The 20621-nt window shown below is 38.7% G+C and overlaps 2 protein-coding genes across 3 annotated transcripts; one reads left to right on the top strand and one right to left on the bottom strand.

Annotated features, from left to right (window-relative positions):
* The first annotated feature begins 659 nt into the window (after positions 1 to 659).
* Positions 660 to 8259, top strand: clic1 (chloride intracellular channel 1). Its single transcript, XM_049601924.1, has 7 exons — positions 660 to 792; positions 1046 to 1110; positions 3723 to 3832; positions 4174 to 4299; positions 5315 to 5421; positions 5868 to 6049; positions 6185 to 8259. Exons 2-7 carry the CDS (start codon positions 1069 to 1071, stop codon positions 6344 to 6346), a joined length of 729 nt encoding a protein of 242 aa, XP_049457881.1. The 5' UTR covers positions 660 to 792; positions 1046 to 1068; the 3' UTR covers positions 6347 to 8259.
* Positions 8260 to 10341: 2082 nt separating this feature from the next.
* On the bottom strand, positions 10342 to 15869 carry LOC125904493 (prostate stem cell antigen-like). Of its 2 annotated transcripts, none has more exons than XM_049601927.1 (3): positions 15535 to 15869; positions 14753 to 14839; positions 10342 to 11177 (listed from the first exon to the last, which is right to left on the bottom strand). In XM_049601927.1, exons 1-3 carry the CDS (start codon positions 15584 to 15586, stop codon positions 10966 to 10968), a joined length of 351 nt encoding a protein of 116 aa, XP_049457884.1. In that variant the 5' UTR covers positions 15587 to 15869; the 3' UTR covers positions 10342 to 10965. The 2 variants fall into 2 exon arrangements, with proteins under 2 accessions (XP_049457884.1, XP_049457883.1); XM_049601926.1 differs by having other exon boundaries at positions 14753 to 14872; positions 15535 to 15864.
* Positions 15870 to 20621: the final 4752 nt, after the last annotated feature.

The following is a 20621-nucleotide window of genomic DNA, read 5'->3' on the forward strand; positions in this document are numbered from 1 at the left end:
ATCAGTTCACCTTCAACTCAAAGTGGATGTCTGTGCCAAATTTTAAGAAATTCCCTCAAGGTGTTCTTTAGACATAGTGTTCCCAAGAATGAGATGGATGAAATATCATGGTGACCTTTGAGCCTTGACCACCAAAATCTAATCGGTTCCTCCTCAACTCAAAGTGGATGTTTGTGCCAAATTTGAAGGAATTCCCTCATTCTTGAGATATACTTTTTTAATTTTTATGCCTTATACTGGCACGAAGGCATAAAAAATATGACGTCACACCTCAGCTACCCCCCTACTCCGATCATTAAAAATAGCCTACAGGCCCTAAATACTAAACTCTACACCTTTAAAATGTAAGCTACAGGTGTTCCTATTATTGTGTCCACGCCCTTTATGTATTTCATAAGCCTCTTCCTACTGACAGCATGGCTTTTCTATAAAACCTTTTATATCCTGCGCGTGTCTGGTTCCCATTAGGCTTCATTACATACCCACATTTTGAACTTTTTAGTCTTTAAGATGAAAATAACTTTCAGCTCAAACCCTTTACTCCTCAACCCTCTTCTTCCTCTCTGACTTCAAAGCCTCTCCGCGCTCTCAGTCACTGTCGGTCTTGAACGCCTCTTTATTTGCTGAAAGCTCAGCCCATCATGCACCAGCAGGAAATGGTGGAGCTGCGATGATGATGATGATGATGATGAGTGTGTCGCTGCAGCCGACTGAGAGAGAGGCAGCAGAACTGGGAGGGGAAACGACCAGCAGGCAGCTACAGGCGACAGCGACAACTTTAAAGACTTTGAGGTAGCGACACCAAATAAGACACTATTTGATACTTCGAGCTTTTAGGAAGCTGAAGTTGTCTTTATGTGGCGTTCACGGGGCTCGTGTATCTGCTACAGTGTTAAACTTGTCTTTTACTGACTGGGGTTTGTAGCGGAAGATGGGCTTGGCTGCCCGAGTTTCGAGCTCGTTTTCGTTTTAGGAAATGTAACTTCCTCCAGCTTTATCTTAACAACTTATTCATGTGTGTTTCCTTGTTTTTTTTAAAAAAAAGGTCTCGTGCATCAGCAGGTGAAGATGAGCGACGCGAATCAGCCCAAAGTTGAACTTTTCGTGAAGGTAAGAAAGTGAATGGTGACCCCAAAAAACCCCAGAGAGTGTCGACACGGCGACGTTATGTGACATTAATTTATTTAAAGCTGCAGATACGGAGTGTTTTGAAGTGTCTTATCTTATCGTTTCATCGGCATTCTCGCTGTATTGTTATTAAAAGCTGATAACATATCTCTCACCGCCCGTATTTGAGGGATATAAAGTCACCTTGTGCGTTAAATCACATTACAGTGCTATAATATTCATGTCAGATAGACCACCTAGCTGCTGACTCACCCGGGCTTATATATGACAGTAAGGCTAATCTTATTAAATGCACGTTAACTGAATGGGCAGCCGACTTTAATCTATATTTAGTATGGGAGGCAGGTTAATCCCATTTCCTTTGAGCCCAAAAACATGCTCCAATACTACAAATATGGCTTCCCCTCATGGTCTCACACAAGTTCAAATAATGATTCCTCTGTATGAACATGTGAACATGTGCACCACCCTCTGCTTTTTTTTCCTTCAGGGGTGAAAGATGCTGTTGTAACTTCTCTAAATGCTGGTTTCAATTCAGCCTCATCACTGACACTTGATATTAACAGAATATGTAGGTGTACTTTTGCATTGGTACCAGAAAGTAAGCGGTTTCCTGTTTTTGCTATAGCAAGTGAATACTGTTTGCTGCTCAGGCCACAGCACAAACTCTTAATGGGATATAGAATGGCTGAACATGAAATATGGCTTCCTGCAGCCACACAAGGAGCATTTTAAAGCCGTATGATCATTTCCTGAGCAGCCGACAAGCTCTGCGTGAATCCAAGAATGAATTATGTTGCTTCTAAAATTACAGTCTAGATTTTATATTTTATTTTTATTTAATTTTATTTTATTTTATCTATTTTAGCACTCAAATCACTTTTTTTCTGTTTTCTCTTGCTTCTGACTTTTGAGCTGCGATGTGGGACTAATAATATCTTATCTTACCTTATCTAAGGGAGCAGCAGTTCATTATTTTCATCGTCAGTCTACTTTCTACTTTCTCCTTTAATGTATTAATCTTTGGTCCATGAAATAGTCAGAAAACATTGAAAAATGCCCAGTGTGATGTTTTTATATTGCTTAATTTTCTATGTTTGACAAGCTGGAACCAGCGCATGCTTGCTTGAAAAGTGATTAATCAATTAATAAGGCTAATCAAAGTGTATTCATAAAGCACATTTCAGCAGCAAGGCAATTCAGCGTGCTCATCATAAAACACCAAAAACATTGAGACAAAGTGCCAAAAAAAACCCACATTCTAAAAGGTATTAAAGAGACAGAGAATATAAAATAAGCACAAGCTAAAATAGAAGTAGAGAGGTAAAAATACACATGAATAAAAGTTACAGTACAGTCAGTGTGAGGAGTGAATCATTATTTGATTTAATAAACGGTAGCATCAGGAAGAAAAGTCTTCAGTCTTGATTTAAAAGAACTCAGAGCTGCAGCTGACCTGCAGTTTTCTTGGAGTATTTTTCCAGATTTCTGGTGCATTAAAGGTTATTAAAGTAGTTCCAGACTAATCTGTCTATTGCCTGAATGTTTCTGCTGTAATCATTTGGTCTACAAAATGTAAGATATTTAATTTTGCTCTTACTTTTAGCTGAAAAGATTAGTCAGTTGATGAGTTGGTTCAGTTGATAGTCAGAAAATTATCCGGCAACTATTTTGAAAATCAATTAACCACTGAAGTCATTTTTCAACTAAAAGTTACAAACATTACATCGATCCAGTGTTGCAATCACATGTTTTTGTACTTTTTTTTATCTTATATGATAGTAACTGATAATATTTGTGTTTTAGACTGTTGCTCAGACAAAATGAGAGACTACATGTTGGGCTCTAGGAAACTGTAATTTAATTTATTTTATTTTATTTTTTATTTTATTTTACTATTTTCTGACATTTATTAACCAAACAATAAATCGATAAATGGAAAGAATATTAATATGTAATATTGTTCGGTTATTGTGAGTAGCAGCCCTGCTATCATATGAGACAAAGAAAAGCAAGACATATTCACATTGGGGCCAGAGCACTTTTTTCATCCTTGCTTGAAAAATTCTTCAAGCAATTAATGGATAATTAAAATATTGCCAGTGAATTTTCTGATGTTTATTTTATCAATTATATGGTCAGCTCAAGTTGTTTTTTGTCAGTGCTTTGTTTTAAATCCAGCAAATACAAACATCCTGATAACTAAGTTTTTGTTCTCTCTCTATAACTCAGTTGATTTTATTTAAATTTTCTATGTTGCTTTCCCTACCTCACTTTTGTCTGTAAACAAAATCACGGCTCGCATGAGGTTTTTAATGTGTAAGAAGTTGATGGATGTGTGGTGACACTTTCGAGTGCTGACCTTGCAGCTTGGTTAAAGAGTGAAAACTTGTGGTGCACAGTTTTGTTTTATATCTTCTATCTTCTTATTTATTTGTCACAAAAAGGAAAGGAAATTCAGCAGTAAAAACTGCAAAGTAACAGCCATTGTCTGTAGGTGCCTCGACCCAATGGTATTACATAAGATAAATAAAAAAAACAAAACATGAAATAATATAACAACAGTTAATATTTTCCCTGTTTCTGTGTCCCAGGCGGGGAGTGATGGCCAGAGCATCGGCAACTGTCCGTTCTCCCAGCGTCTCTTCATGGTGCTGTGGCTGAAAGGAGTCACCTTCGACGTCACCACAGTGGACATGAAGAGGTGAACACTGGACTTACACGTGTGTGTGTGTGTGTGTGTGTGTGTGTGTGTGTGTGTGTGTGTGCTGCAGGTTTCTATTGGCACAACAGAGGGGGTTACACATTCTGCTTTAATGCTCCCAGAGGAAATGAGGATGCATTTCATTCAGATATTGAGTGTTACTTAAAGCTACCCTAGCTTTGATTTTAGTGGAAGCTGTGAAGTCTTGAAACATGAGTAACTTCCTGTGGTTTCATATGTTTTCCTTTCTCCTGTTTTTTTTCCATCTCTCTCCGCTGCTGTTTAACCCTCTGTCTCTTCTGCTGGATGTCTGCCTCTCTTTATTTCCATCCTCCTCTTAGGAAGCCAGACATCTTGAAGGATCTGGCCCCGGGTGCCCAGCCTCCCTTCCTGTTGTACGGCAGCGAGGTGAAAACGGACACCAACAAGATTGAGGAGTTCCTGGAGGAAAATCTCTGCCCTCCGAAGTAATCAAATCGTACATCTGTTTTACAAAATCAATTTTATTTTTCAAACGTGACGATGTCTTCTTGGGCTTTAAGAAATTTAAACATTCTGGTTTTTTCCCTCAGTCCAAAAAAGACGATATTCCCACTAAGCTGTTTACATGTCTAATGAAATTAAATATTCTTCTAATACTGGTGCTCATGTGCAGCTGTGAATACCCCAATTAACGTGACCTAACATGTCATCTATCACGTAAAAATATGGAAAAGTGGACGGCTGGAGCAGCTTATGCCATTTTGCTTCTTTGCCTCAAAATAAGTGGACTTGTTCAGTTAAACTAACTCAGCCCTCCTCTTTCATCCCATCACACACCTTCTTGAAAAGGTTGGTGTTGCGATATCTGCACGCATTTAAAAAAAAACAAAAAAAAAAAAAAAAAAAACTGTTGATATTCAGGTCTTTTATAACATTTAAAAGTAGGTGTGTTTCTCCTTTCGACCAGAATGTGGGCTTTTCTTGTTGGCGTACATCTCTACCCCACAGCCTTACAAACTATTGGCGAGTTGGTTTGTGTATCCATGACAACACACAGAACTGACCGTAAACACAAACTGTGGTAAAACTCCAATCCAGGCACATATTCTGAGTGCGCTGTATACACGTCCAGAGAATGGTCCTATAACCTGAATAATACCAGCATGTCCCACATGTCTTAATTGGAACATGCTGAATTTGGAAAAAGGCCAAATTCGAAATATCCAAAGAGAATATGTTGTTAACGTGACCTGTGTCATATTCAGAATAATAGTGGAATATTAGGATGCATGTAAACGTAGTCAATGAATGGATTGAGCTAAAATATTCATTGGTTGTAGCCCCAGTTGTTTTGTTTGCCTACTGTCTTGACTTATTGTCCTTTTTGAGTGATTCTGTTTCTGAATCTTCTTGGTCCAAGCTTTTCGTATTTAATGCACAATTCATTCATGTGATTGTTTTTTGTTTGTAATGTCATCATCGATCTCCCTGTGTGGTTAGGTATCCCCGTCTGGCCGCTCGTAACCCAGAGTCCAACACAGCTGGCATGGATGTTTTCTCTAAATTCTCCGCCTACGTCAAGAACTCAAACCCTCAGACCAATGAAAGTAAGTAGATCTGATACTTCAAAATCAGAAGTATAATGTGAGGTTTTACAACGGAAAAAACTTCATCCAGATTTGGTGGTGAACTCCTTCTGTCTTTATCTGATGGATGGAAAACCAGCAGGGAGCGTGTGAGCTAATAACATTATGGTCTGAGCTTTTTTGCCTCAGTGCAAACAGGTCACCTGCTGCTCTCTGTGTTTAGCCAAGCTGTGTTGGGTGATATCACTGGAAATGTCACTGTTGTTGTGTGAAAACTGTGTGCTTATTCTACCTACTCACTTATTTTGAAAAAATAATTTCACTCACTCATTTCAGCCATTTAAAGAAATGAAACATATAGTTGCATCAGTCTGAAATCAGCTTTCCTTTCTAGAAAAACAAACTCTCTCAACATCTCTTCAGCTTTGATCACACACTGTATTTGAGTGTTTTCTGCTTGTGCCCAGATCTAGAGAAAGGCCTGCTGAAGGCTCTGAAGAAGCTGGACGACTACCTTGGCTCTCCACTTCCTGATGAGATCGACGAGAATAGCGCCGATGAGGTCACTTCCTCGTCCCGCCCCTTCCTGGACGGCCAGGAGCTTACTCTGGCTGACTGCAACTTGCTGCCTAAGCTCCACATCGTGAAGGTAATCTCCTGCTTTAATCTGTGCTGCATGGGGGGGGCCGGGGATGAATAGATTATAATGTTTTTGGTCTGACACTGAAGACTTGAGTCCAGCGTGGGTTTTTTTGATCGTGTCTTTCTCTTTCCCTCTCTGCAGGTGGTGTGTTTAAAATACCGAAACTTCAGCATCCCTCAGTCTCTGACAAACCTCTGGAGGTACCTGAACGCAGCGTACGCAAGGGAGGAGTTTTCCTCCACCTGCCCAATCGACAGTGAGATCCACATCGCCTACTCCTCTGTAGCTAAAGCTCTCAAGTAGGAGCACAGCAGGATGCACAAGTTATGAAAACACACATTTACTCACCCGCACATAAACTCTGCAAGCAACTTGATCGATCTGTTTTTAAGAGGATTTAATTGCATCTACATGGTCATTTTTTGCAACTTTCTGATCAGTTGTCATTTGATCAGATCAATGGATGAGAGCTATATATATATTCCTAAAGTGCTCCTAATGAACGGTCCAGCTCCAAAAATAGAAAATCAGAACGTGGTGGCAGATATTTCAATCGTGATGGCCCGCCACAAATAAATGAATGTGTGGGAAACCCCGCACACGCACCAGAAAAAGTCAGCCATGGCTCAATTTATTTTTCCCGGATGTTCGCCTCTGTAGAAATGATTGATCATGTTACTCGCAGACTCACACACACACACACACACACTGTACATGTTCACACACTTAAAACTACAGCCTTGCTTGTGTACAGTTTCACCATCAGTAGATGCACACTGTAAAGTTGTTTCTTGTTCCCTTCTCGATTATGTTTTCTACAGTATATCTTTGTATGTTTTTATGGAGAATTTAACAGATTCAAAGCTGCCAACCAGATCAAACTTTCACTAATACCTTGCAAGCCTCACACAAGCTGATAAAATTCTTATATTCAGTCTTGGTATTAATGAAGTGGGTTTTTTATAGGTGACAAACCTGCATACCAGCGCCAGCTCACCTGCCAAAGTGTCTTTTGCGGTTTGTAGTTACAGATGCTTCACATTGACTTTATTATTTTGTTACTGAGGGAGCAAGGCCTTTGACAGTTTAGGAGTGCAAATATTTTTTTATAAACAGTTTCTTATTCTACACCTCAGAGAGGAAGTGGGGTGCTTTTCCTCGGGGCCTGCAGACCGGGTCTCGCTATAAAGAGGCAGAGCTGAAAACAGTTACACTGACAGGAAACTGTTTCAATAGACTCGGGCTTCCCCTTTCTGCGCTCCCACAGCAGGCGCAAAGGATTATTCAAGATTACCGAGCTTGTTTGTGATCCGCTGTCGGGGCCTTTTGCCAAGCATTTATTTTGTTTTGCCTGTCATGTATGAAGGATCCTTTTTAGTGTCAAATGACAGATTGTATTGATACTGTGGATGAAGATGTAAGAGCTGGTTTTAACTGCTAAAGTGCTGCACTGGAAGCACTTGTCCTGCAACTTCTGGTAGCTCAGGGCACATGGCCTGTTCTGTCACATGGGGAAGTTAATGTAAACATGCAGAATCTTTAAAAAGAAAATTGCACTTGCAGCTTTAGATTGCCGTCTATTATTAATTAAAGGATAAGGCTTGCAATATTCAATGTTTATCTATTTGTCAACAAATCCCATGAAAAGACCAACCCCCGAGGCACCCCTCAAACCTCCCGCTAGAGCATCTCTTTAGATTTATGCATGCCCTCTCTAGCCCTGGGTGAAAGAGGGAGAGACAGGGAAGCACCAGTGGGGAGGAAACAGTAAACTGTCAGAGTCACAGGGCTTGTACACACTGTAGAGTGCCAGTGCCAGAAAAGAAACAAAAGGTGTGAAAGTTAGTCATAAATTGGGAGAAACAGGGCAGAATTGTTGCCCTGGGAAGAAACAGGGAGAGAGCAATGCCTAAGCAAGGTTGAATATGGCTTATGGTCTCTGGAAGACAGCTGGTTAACCTGCTGCAGCAGAGCAGGGTAAGCCAGGTGCCCCCAACCCATGGGCCAACTCTCAAACCCCTGGTAGAGCACCCCGTCTGACTTAGGTGTATGTAATGCAGTCAGCAAGGAGACAAGATGTCCATCAGCAACTGCGCCTGACTCATGATGGCCCCATGGCCGACTATCACGTGTCAATGGGGAGGGAACTGGCTGTAATAACTTTTAAAAAAAAGAGAGAGAGAGAGAGAGAGAGAGAGAGAGAGAGAGACAAAAAGGTGTAAAAAAAAAAAAAAATTCAGAAATTGGGAGAAATCTGGGAGAATTTTGACCTTGGGAGAAAAACCGGCAGAGAAAAGAATCTCCTGGATAAAATGGAACGGTTGGAGAGTATGGTTCGAAAATTCTTATCCTCAGCCTCAAATCCATTCAGTCCTGCTGAAGATGTAAATCTTTAAAAATGGGTCACAAATATATAATTTTATTCTTTAAAAAATGCAAAGTAGTTTCCCAACACTGTAGGGAACTGTAGTTTTTTGCAAAAATCAATCAAACTGGAGTAAATAGTGCATTTGTTTGGGACTATTTTCAGACGCGGATTAATACACATCTGCTGTTACTGGCTCTTTATTACAGCAGAAGGATGGTGTTTTAGTTTTAGTCTTTTCATGGGATTTATTGACAATTTAAAAATGTTTAACATCACCAGATTTATCCTTAAATTAAAAACCTTGTACACTGAGTGATTGCAGGCTGTCACCTTACTGCCACGTGTCGCCAGCATAATTAATTCACTCCTGTTAAGTTTGTTAGTCTGATATAATTCCTGTAAAAGTGACTTGAAATTGAACCACTGGGAAGAACTGGAACTATTAACAACACGCCTTGTCCGACTGTAGCTGCGGCTTGTGTAGACGGCTTTATTAACTTCACTGCAACTATGCAAATTTGTGTTTTATTAAGGCTGTTTGTAATTAAGACTTTGTTTTTACAGTAGGTTTGTTGAGAGTGTGTGTCATGTCTCTCAGATCAGGGTGAAGCTCTTTACAAGGAAAAAAAAAAACTAAGTGCAATTTAAGCCGATTGAAAAGACAATCTCGTTCGTCCAGTGTGAGCACAGTTTTTCTACATGATTTCAATCACATAAGTTAAATCCTTCCATGAGGTGTTGATCACAGAGATGATACTGTATGTTTTATATTGACTGAATTGTTTCTAAAAATGGACCAGCGTTTAAAGGGATCGTGTCTGAATAATTTCAGCGCTCATGTATTTTAGTATTTCGTGTGGAAGAGTGTTTTCACCTCTTACTGTCGGACTTGATTTCAGGGACCATTTAACTTGATATATTAATTAAAAATGTAACTTTGATTAGTTTGATTTTCACTTCACTGTTTTTATTTTTTTGATCATGTATTTTCTTTCTCATGCCCCATATTGTGCTTTTGACTTTGTTTTCTACACCTGTGCATTCCTCTACACTTCTAGTCAAAAGTAGTTGCACATAAGAGTCCACAGGATCAGAACAAACAGCGGTGTGGGCACTAAACCAGTAGATTTAAATAAGAAACAATGAAGACAATCAAACTAATGGCACAACTGAAATGTATTTTGTACTTAAAAGCCCCTACAAAGACACATTTATTAATATGCCAATAAAAGAATATCTTGATAATAAATCAGTCATTGACAGATGTGTTTTTATTGACTTTTTACTTTATTTTTTATTATTATGAACATTAACAACGTGGAGATGGTGAAGAGGAAGGTGTACAAAAACATGCAAACAACAAAATGTTTTGTTTGATGATTGAAAGCAGAATTGTGATTAAAAAATAATACATTTACATTCACAGCAAATACACGTTAGTGCAGAAAAAAGGCGTAGTGTATTAAAGTTTATTAGTTTCATCACTGGGTCGTCATAATGTCATTCCCAGATACACTAATACATAGCTAAAACAAAATGATGTATTCAAGATCCATTTAGTATCTCTTCTGGAGCTTTTACTCATTCGACATTCAGATGCAGATGTTTATACTGTATATCTGCTTTTTAAGGACTTCTTGTCCACGTTGGTGTAAAAATTCAAAGTTCATTACTGATTTTGGAGACAGAAGTTGACAAACTGGTGTCACTTCAATTTCGTAGCTGTTCTGGAGCTTTCTGTCATATATGATCTTCACCGGTAAATCTTCTGTTTCCTAATTGTATCAGAAATTACCACTTGAACTTAAACTTTCAAAACAACATGGGCAGAGAAGCAGTATTATTATAGTTTTGTATTTTTAGTTTCCAGAGTGAGTTTTCTTGTTTCAGTTTATATTTTGTTGTTGGAAATAGTTTCAATATAAGTTCAATATAATTTTATTTTTTTTTTAGCCTAGTTTTATTTTTATTTCAGTTCGATAAAATGTTTTTCACATCTAGTTGTAGTTTTTACTTTAGTCTTAGTTACCTGTAATAACTTTGCTGACCAGTCTTCAACAGGTATCAATTTGTTGAAGAAGATCATGCTTTATGATTAAAAGCTCTAGAGCAGCAACTAAAAGGACCTCGAGGTGAGATTGTTTTGTGAGTTGCTGTTTCCAAAGTCAAGAATGAACTATAAACCAACTTTTTAATGGAACAGAAGTCGTCAAAGGGCCCAGAAGTCTTTTTAAATGTGATTGAAACACAAAACTGAGTAGATATGTGATTGAAAGCTCCAGAACAGCCACTCAGTGGACCTTGAGGTGAGAATTTTTGTCAATATTGTATATTTTGGTACTGGTTTCTTATTTTACTGACAGTGTATTTTAGTATTTACAGATTGTTATTGTACATCACGTCACACAGCTGTCATCTATTTATTTTTATATGTTTAGTCATTGATTTATTTTTGTTACTTTTAAGGAGATATGTAGATACTATGGGTAGAAAAAAAATCTGATTTTAACCTCTGAAACCCATCCAAACCTCCGCCCCCCACCACCTCTGCTGTTCAGGCCAGCAGCAGAGAGAGCGCAGGCAGCAGGCAGAGAGCTGCTCCTTCCCAGCTGAGGGCAGCAAAGGACCCAGCCCCGTTACACAGGTCTGTGTCACAGCAGATGTTGGTGTAATTGAAGTAGAGCCCTGAGGCGTATTTCTGTCCACTCACACCACACTGGGACGGTACGGCACAGCTCTTCTCGTACATCGTCACTTGTAGAGCGCCTGCGAGAGAAAGTAAATGAGTTTATTCTGGTACACTGATCAAACAAAGCTATGGAGGCTCAAAGAGAGGCCATGATGATTAGAATTTTGAAAGCAGCTGAATACCTACTGAATTGGCCTAAATGTATGATTTTTTTTCCCCTCTGGAAAAGCAGTTCACAGCTTTGTTACTGCAAAAGCAGACTAGTTATAATAAAATTACAAATGTCTTATAATCAGACAAGTACTTAATTTTTGAAATTTAACCACCACCCATGTAACCACAAATAAAAATACCACAGAATTCACAGTATTTTCTGGAGGGCAATTTTAAGTTTTAAAATTCCCCAAATTTACAAAATATACTTGATAAATTACTTGCTAAATACCAACTATACTATGACATTTAAGAATTAGTATATAAAACTCAGCTGTCAGTCACCCTTTATATGACAGACTGATTTCATTTTCTACCCTGAATATTTGTGTGTACATATCGTCAGTCCATTCTATAAGTGATTGAATTCAAATAGTTTTTTTTATTATGTGAGCAGTGGAATATATTTATTGGAGTATTTGAAACTTTAATGGTATTTTTTAGTCTTTTTCTTTGTTATTTATTTTGGTGTTATTTCAATTTTAACACCAGTAGTGATTTAATTTAAATAAGATATTTACAGTAGTTGTTTTTATGATTCAAATCTTTTTTCCTTCCATACAAAAGTCATAAATTTTCCATTTGGCATAAAAAGTCCTACTGCTTGATTCTTCTCTCACTGAAGACCCACTCTCAGTATGTTAAGATATTAATGCTGATGACAAAATAACCTTAAAAAAAAGTGAGTGTGTTTTGGCTGCTTTTTATCTCAGTCATTTACCATATCCTACCCCAAAGGTTGGGTAACGTCGGATCTTTTCCCTACATACCACTGAAATTTAAATCTGTCTGAGCATTTATGGGTTAAAGGTGCATGTTAAAAAAGGGGACTTTAGCCTCTGATGAGACACAGTGAACGTATTGCTCCACCCACAGAGCCTGGAGAGCTATTTTTAGATATAATTTGTTGGCATCACAGGCATTAGTGAGCTGACAACCAGCCCTATGAGCAATGGTGCTGAGATCTGATTCACTGAGTCACTCTTTGTCTCGTTTTGTTTTTACACTTGTGGAGTTGAGATAGGATCAGGCTTGAGAAAAGGTCCTTAAACTAATCGCAATTTTCCAGTATCCATGGCAGCAACACACAGAGATAAGTCTGTAAATATTTGGACAATGACATGTTTTTAATGGTTTTGGCCCTAAAAGAAGATGGTTTACTACATTATCTGAATAACTAACTTAAACCAGTTATTCTTACATTAGTATTTGTTCTATATTGGAGAGTTTTCTGGGGGGTTTTCCCAGCAACAAATCTGCCTCTCAGAAGTTGCTCAGTACACAGGATTCAAAATAAAACAGTGAATATGAGATTTAATGCAGCTTTAAGAGCATTTGGCCTCCCATAGGTGAGCTGTGTAGGAATTGTCGTTACAAAAAAGACTACAGTGTGTAGGATTTAGGGGGATATATTGGCAGAAATGGAATATAATATAATGAGTATGTTTTCTTTAGTGTATAATCACCTGAAATAAGAGTCGTTGTGATATCTTTACCTTAGAATGAGCTGTTTATATCTAGATAGGGAGCAGGTCCTCATTTATGGAGACTGCCATGTTGCACTGCCATGTTTCTACAGTAGACAAACCAAACACTGGCTCTACATAAGGCCATTTTGCATTTATGCATCAGCCACAATAGTTATAAGTCCCTTGGTGACAAGCAGCTTGGGAAAAATGCAGATTTTTTTAACATGAAACTTTTTTTTCAGTGTTTCTACCTGTTTAAATCACCATGTCTGTTTGTTTCAGAAAGGAAGAGACCACTGTGGGTAATTCAGCACCTGGTAAAAACTTCCTTAACATCTGGATCTTAAGTTATCAGAGAGGTGAGCATATATTAGTAGGTGCGGGGCTAGCTGCCTGTTTACGCTATGCTGAACAGAGTTGGAGAAACACTGATTTTTTTTTTTTTTTAATTTTTTTAAATATTTTTTTATGTTAAACTGTTTTATAGTATTTTTACTGGTTTTAATCACCTGGTCCATTTATTTCAGAGAGGAAGAGACCTCTACAGATAATTCAAACCTCCTGAACAATGAACACTGAAGGAATTCTAACTGGGAGAAGTTTCAGCTGGTTGCAATCTGCATTCCTCACCACTAGATGCCACTAAATCAGCCTAAATTTTGCACACTGCTCCTTTAAAGTAATAATCTCGAAGACTTTCATTTAAATAATAAATGTCGGTTAAGTCACTATCTATCTGTCAGTGGCGACATTCCCAGAAAAAAAACACAAGTGGCACACATTTTGTTGTTTTCTGTCACCCGGCTGTGAAGCTGACGCAACAGACTTGCTCTTCAGCTCATTTGTATGTGAAGCTGTGTACTGTATTTTCCAGTCTTTGCTAACATTGTACTCGCCAAGCCTCCTGTTTTTTCACTGCCCTCTCCCAGTTTCCTCTCAGCATCACAATTATCCCGTATTTCTCCCAGTTTATGACACATTTTCACACCTTTTTTCTTTTCACAACCTTAATGTTGAACTGTACAGCATGTGTAAGCCTTATGACTCTAAAATTGTACTGTTTCCTCCTCGTTGGCACCCCCTCTCTCTACTTCTCCAACCCTCTATAGAGTCAGAGAGGGGCACCTGTTGGACCTGCATGATTTGCGCAAGGCTGCAGAAGGACACCTTGGCTCTGTGCTGAGACTGACACTCTAGCGGGGGTTTGAGGGGTGCCTCAGGGGTTCAGGGAGACCCAGCTTGCTTTCCTCCACCATGGCGGGGTACCCAGCTGTTTGCCAGAGACCATGAGCCTCCTGTTCAACATTGCTTAGGCATCAAGTAACCAGGGGTGTGTGGACCAGGGAGGACAGCTGGCTGTGGGTCCCTGGCACAGGCCAAGTATACGCCTGGCCTGCCTCCTCCTTTTTGCACTAAAAACTAAACCAGATGCAGTGTACTTGTTATTTTGTTATTTTCATTCTTTAAAAGTCACCAAAATGCAGGAAACAGTCTCTGAAACTCAAGTTTTTGGGGGGAAGGACCCTAACATGGCTCCACACCTTTGGCCTCAACTTTGAACTTCAAAATCCTCCCAATTTTATACTTCTCAAAGTTGGGAGGTATGGCTAACATTGAGATTAGACAGTGTCTATTGCTGACTGATATCAGAAGATGCTGGTTTGGATCTCTGGGAAGTGAGATCTAAATACACACCTGCAGTTACCGCTTATCTTTATAGGTGCCGCCAAACAGAGATTCAAGATTGTAACTTTAGATTAAAGATTATAGTCAGCACTGTAACTTAATAGCCGCTGTTTCTGTTTAAATCCAGTGGGCTGGATCACAAAGCCAAAATAGAACTGTCTCAAACAGTACAATGAGGCTTTGTCTGACAATTTGTGACCATCCTGCCCTAGATTCTCAGAAAATAATCTCATCTACAGACAAAGAAATAAACACACAAGCGCACACACAGATCTGGATCTCACCCCGTCTCCCTGTTGCAGTACTGGACAGGCAGCGCTGTCCAGCTGGACACTCCTGAGGAAACTTAAAGCAGTCCATAGGAGAGATGGCTGGAAACAAACAGGTGTAACAGCGCAAACATGCTGAAGGAAACAATGGACAAACACATTGAGAAATTTACTGTGAGCCCGACGGAATACTGACATTTGAGTTATAAAAATCTGATAATGATACATCGATCAATAACAGATAACATAAACAGTTTTGATAGAGATCCTTAAATTCAGATATATAAGAATTTTGACCAATGAGCAAGACATTCTACAGTTAATTACAGTTTAAAATAAACTTGTCAGTACTGTCTGGGGCCAAATTATGTAATAGAACCACTGTTTTTATACACTCCAACATCAGTTTGTTGTTGACATGCTGATATTGTCTGATATATCAGCTGGCTGATTTATCAGTCAGATAAGACATTCTGCAAAATGGGAAAAAAGTGCGATAAGCAAGAGTAAGTCCTTATAAATGTTAAACAAAATATTTTTAAAAATACCTGGTGTCACACTAAACAAGTTGTTAATACGCCCAGTCTTACAATATCAAAAAAGTTTCTGTATTAGACCAAATAACCTTTTAAAATCTTTAGTTTTTTAAATGGTAGCATTTTTAAGGTGTTTTTTTTTAGCTGTTTTGCCTTTAGTGCCTTTAGTTAGACGGTCGTGGTTGCACGACACTTTTACAATAACTTAAACTGTGTTTTAAACGTAATAATTTAACTCGTCTAATAAACTGAACTACATACCTGCCAAAGGTAGACAACACAGGAGGACAATCCCAAGTTGTGAAGGAGACATGACGCTTCCAGTAAGAAGTCCTAAAATTGTTTTGGTTAACTATTCAGGCACGTCCAAATAATCCTCTCGTGGGACGTTACGGCTCTCTTATCAAACTAACTGCTGATCCGTTACGTCCCACAGTGTCATTCCTAAATTAAATTTGTCTTCGTCTTTGAAGTCGCAAAGATGCACCTCCTCAAATGTAGTTTGAATTGTCAGCGTCCTTAGGTCACCCTCGAGTTTGTTCCTCCGTATATCACTCTTCTTCTTGTCTTCTGTCTTGTCTTGAATCCCATGTTACTTGGGCACTCAGTGTCTCCTCCCTAAAACATCTAATTTGATTTGGAGTGGTAATTATAATCAGCTGACAGACAGCCTAAGATTGAGATTTAAGTTTTGTGTTTGGTTCATGTTCATTCATTTTTATATCATATGAAGTTTCACAACAAAAGCATCTTAACCTCAGTGATTAATTAAAAGAATAGACACCCAGGATACTGGTACTATTAAGAGGAAGTGAGAAACATGTAGAGAGAAAAGGAAGTGTTTATGTGTAGTAGAGCTGTATGGTATGACCTCTGACCTCACTTAAAGCACGGTCTCTGTATCCTGGTAAGACCATCCTGATGACGTGAGCTCAACATTCTGTTTCGCTCTCTGTATCAGTCTGGACTCTGTGCCGCCCCAAATACTTCCCAGCAATTAAAATCTAATCGGGGCCCTCTGATCGTCTGAAACAGGGAGCGAAACACAACATCATGCTGGTCCTACCAGGCTATGGTGTCTGTACGTCCTTAAAAGACTTGAAATACGGGGCGTCAGCGGTTTAGTAGGTAGAGCAGGCACCCCATGCACAAAGCTGTTGCCGCAGCCGTCTGGGTTCAAATCCAACCTGTGGCCCTCTGCTGCATGTCATCCCCCCTCTCTCTCTCTCCCCACTCACGCTTACCTGTCCTGTCCATTAAAGGCAAAAATGCCCCAAAAAATGTCTTAATAAAAATTCATATTTTCATTTTCAGTTCAGTCAATTTCAAGTCAATTCATAGTTATGTAGCTCCAAGTCATGACAAAAGTTATCTTGGGATACTTTCATTTAGAGCAGGTCTAAACTATAGTCTTAAGTCTTTAGTTCTCTGTTTTTGTTTAGTTATTTACAGATGTGTGGATTTTTAATGAAAAAGGCCCAAAAACAAGTCATCTTGTAAAATCACTTCACATGTAAACTGTATTATAGTTTTATTTCTTATGTTTTTCTGATGTACTACTTGAACTATTTTTACAACCTTGAACTATTAAATCATGTTTTTTTAGATTAGCATTAGCTTTTTTGCAATTATTTCTCTTGGCGCTCTGTCATTTTCTTGTATTTTGGGTTTCTGGCAGCTTTATACTTTGTTAAATTGACAATATGATGAAAAAATATATGCATTTTTAAGTTATAAAGGTGTTAAACAAAGACAAAAGTAATCACCCAGAATGAACCTGGACTCAAAACACTGTTTTAAACATAATGTAGAGAAATGAAATTGTACCATTATGAACAGATCAAATGTGACATTTTGTTATTTTTTTATACATAAATTCATATTTGGTTGGTCCTGAGGGAAGTTTGTACTCATGTCCTCAGTATTTATACAATTCTGTCCACAGTCTTGGTGATCTTGCAATAAATACTATCTTTACTAGAGTTAAAATAAGACAATAGATGTGTGTTGTGTGTATTTGTGTGAGGCAGCAGCTAGGAAGCTGCTAACAAGTCAGAAAACACAAACAGCACTAAAGTCAGCAGAGTGGAGAAAGAGTCAGCGTCTAAGATGGAGAAAGAAACACACAGAGCGAGAAAGTCAGCATGCCAGAGACAGAGACTCAGTGAGCTGGAGAGCAAGGCACTTTAACTGAATTATCCTGCAGGGCGTAATGGGAGACATGAGGGCAGTGTGCAGGATGGTCTGCTGACAACAGTCTTGTGATGGAGCGAGCCAAGCAGGATCAGACTGAATAAGCTGTTTACCAGTTGATTAAATACACAGCACACGGCCAAAAAACCTGAAAAAAAAATAAAATAAAATATTCACCAGCACCTGCTGGGTTCAGACAAACTGTATTTACAAAGCATTTTAATAAATTTCCTTGTACTAAAGGTTAGTTTTGTTAATCTGGATGATATGTTGTATGCCAAAATGATCAATGGGCAGTGACAAAACATTAGCATCAGCGTGAAGCATCTACTTGTCATGCTCTCTGAAGCGTGTTTGTTGATAAAGCAAGTGTGCACATCTGTCCTTTAATTCGCACATGTGCTTTTGACTTTACTTCCTAAAGGAATTTGCAAATATCCTGCAAAATAAAACCTTAAATTGGTTCAATACTGTTGGAGGAAAGCACATTATTTCCATATTTAAGCTTTGCATGAGCTAAGAAGTGTTGCCTGTTTGTAGCTTCACATGTGCATTGTTTTTACATTTTGTATTGAAATTGTTTTATGAAAATAAATGTTCAAGAGGCCTACAAAAACTTAAACTGACAGTGAGATTAAAATGCAGATTAGGGATTCTGTTTTTGCCTCCGTTTCTCACTGGGTGACTTCAGCACACAGGTGCTGCCTAAGAATATTCGTGCCAGCTGTATTAGAATACATGAGGCGCTGAGGACAGAGGTTTTACAGATTTTTAATTGCAGGGGAGTGGAGGAGCCTGTTTTACAGACAGTGTGGTAAACCAGCTGACGCTATATTTGACTGGGATGTTTTGTGTGCTGGCTGAAGGATCTCAGTGGACAGATGGTGTTCTTTAATCCTGTCTGTGCCCTGTACCTCCCATCCTCCATCCCCCTCATCCGTCCACATTCCCCTCCACTATTACATCAACCTCACATTTCCTGCCTCTTTTCTTTCTCTCTGTGTACAGAAATACACTTCGTCTTTCTTCTTTGTCTTATTTGTCACTGAGTTGCCTCTGTATCTCTGTCTCTGTTGCTGATGCCTGGTTGCAAAAGCTCAGTCTAGTCAGTAGAAGGGAATACAGTGCTGCTTTACCCATCAAAACCTTGTTTATGCATGTTTAAATCACTGCTGTGCAAACCTCCAAATATCAGTTGCCAAATTTTAACAAAAAAAAAGTTTGATTACCGGACACAATTCACAATACTGCTGGTTTCACAGGTCACAAAGCGTTTCCTGTAGTGTCTGGTGTTTATACAACAACCTCAGCAGCGTCCAACATCATTTGACCCACATTTCAGGAAGAGGCAGATTATTATTTTTTGTTATGTCACCCAGACAAAAAGCAGACAATGATAGCTCAGTGGGTACGGCATAATAGGCCTTAATCTATGATGACTTTGAACACAAGGAGCCTGGTGAAATAAATCAACCGTGAACCTGATAAGATTATAACACAGCCATTTATTTAGACTACTGCGGGAGAGGAGAGATGAATATTGACCTACCGGTATTTGATTTATAGCAGACAGTCCAAATTTAGGCTATATTTAAAAGGCAGATACAAGTATAGAGGCGGTATCTGCTGATACAGTGTCTGACCTTGCATAAACAATTCATCAGGATTAAGGGGAGAATATTAAATAGGAGTCCTTAATCCCAGAAAATCTCCTAGAAATACTCCAATCCATCATTAATTCAGCGTCTCAGTACACGGAGAGGGCGTCAGAGTAGGTTTACATATGTGGCAAAAGTAGGGATTTCATCAGCAGGGCCCAAATGCTTAACGTATGCTAGAATTTTCAGATAAGTCAGCTAGCTAATGTTAAATTAAACTACTCTTTATCAATCTAAGTGACCTTTAAATTGGATTTTTTCAAAGTAATTAAGAAGTTATCAACATTATTAACAAGTTAGTTTTACGTAAGCCCCCAAATTGGCAGCTACTGTCCTTAAAATCAGCCCAAAAGCTACTGTTAATGTTAACCTAATGGCTAAAGTTAGCTTAATGGGTAACTGTCACATTGTCATGGAAACCAGCTGCATTTGTGGCCCCATGGCTAGAAGGTCACAACCAAGCTAACGTTGACCAGAGTTTAATATTTGGTGCGTTTTTGAGTCCAATCTAACGCTCGCTTAAATGAGATGTGTGCGCTTTTCATGTGCGGCTCTTATTCGTATGGTGGCGTATGCTAACGTTTTTTGTTTCAAAATGCTCTAAAATAGATAGTTTAGCTGTCAAGTTTATAAAAAAATTCTCTCAGGGGAATCACCCACAGACCCACCTGGAGGGTTGGTTCAGAAAATGTACCCCCCAGTATTAGATAGGTGGTTACGGCCCTGCCATATGTTTTGTGTTCTCTTTAGGGGCTGTTCACTACTTATTATGGTGGAGGGGGTGGGTGCAAAAAGGGTGCATGTCAAATATGTTTTTAAGCACTGGGGAGAGACTTACGTTTTTTATTTTGGCTTAGGGGAGTGGCATACAAATTTAAATGTTTGTATTTTGTATTTATGTCACAACCAATTTTTGTTGTGGTATGTTCTCTGTCAAAATTTCACCATTTATTATAGCCAGGACCTGTAAAAATAGAAATTATAGTTGGATTTTCAAATTTCTGATGGTCTCTGAACACCGTCAGTAAAAAAAACAAACAGAATCACATCTAAGCTTGAAATACTCAAAATCGCTTCAGTCTTTATATCATTTAAGATTTGGCCAAAAGACGAACGTGTTTGCATAAACTAACCAGCATGCATTAAGGGAAAAGCAGAGGCTTTCATCTTCAACTTTTAACTTTAAACTTTCAAACCTCAAATGGTGAGTTTTAAAAATCCCAAAACTAATATACAGTGGAGAGAAGGTCATGCATTTTCCACCAGTCACTCAGAGAAGCTCAAGAAAAATATTTGTAGCTTCAGGGAGGGTCAAAAAAAAAAAAAAAAAAAAAAGAGGAAGTCACACCCCTCCTCTGTTAAATAAAGAACAGTCCCTATGACATCAGCGTTAATGCTATGGTCATAACCAGGATAGTGCTGATAAACATCAGTGCTATAAATAATATATAGGGGCCTAATATGTCTAAAATCACAGTGTATTTGTGTTACCCTTTC

The sequence above is a fragment of the Epinephelus fuscoguttatus genome, linkage group LG17, assembly GCF_011397635.1.
Source record: "Epinephelus fuscoguttatus linkage group LG17, E.fuscoguttatus.final_Chr_v1".
Lineage (NCBI taxonomy): Eukaryota > Metazoa > Chordata > Actinopteri > Perciformes > Serranidae > Epinephelus > Epinephelus fuscoguttatus.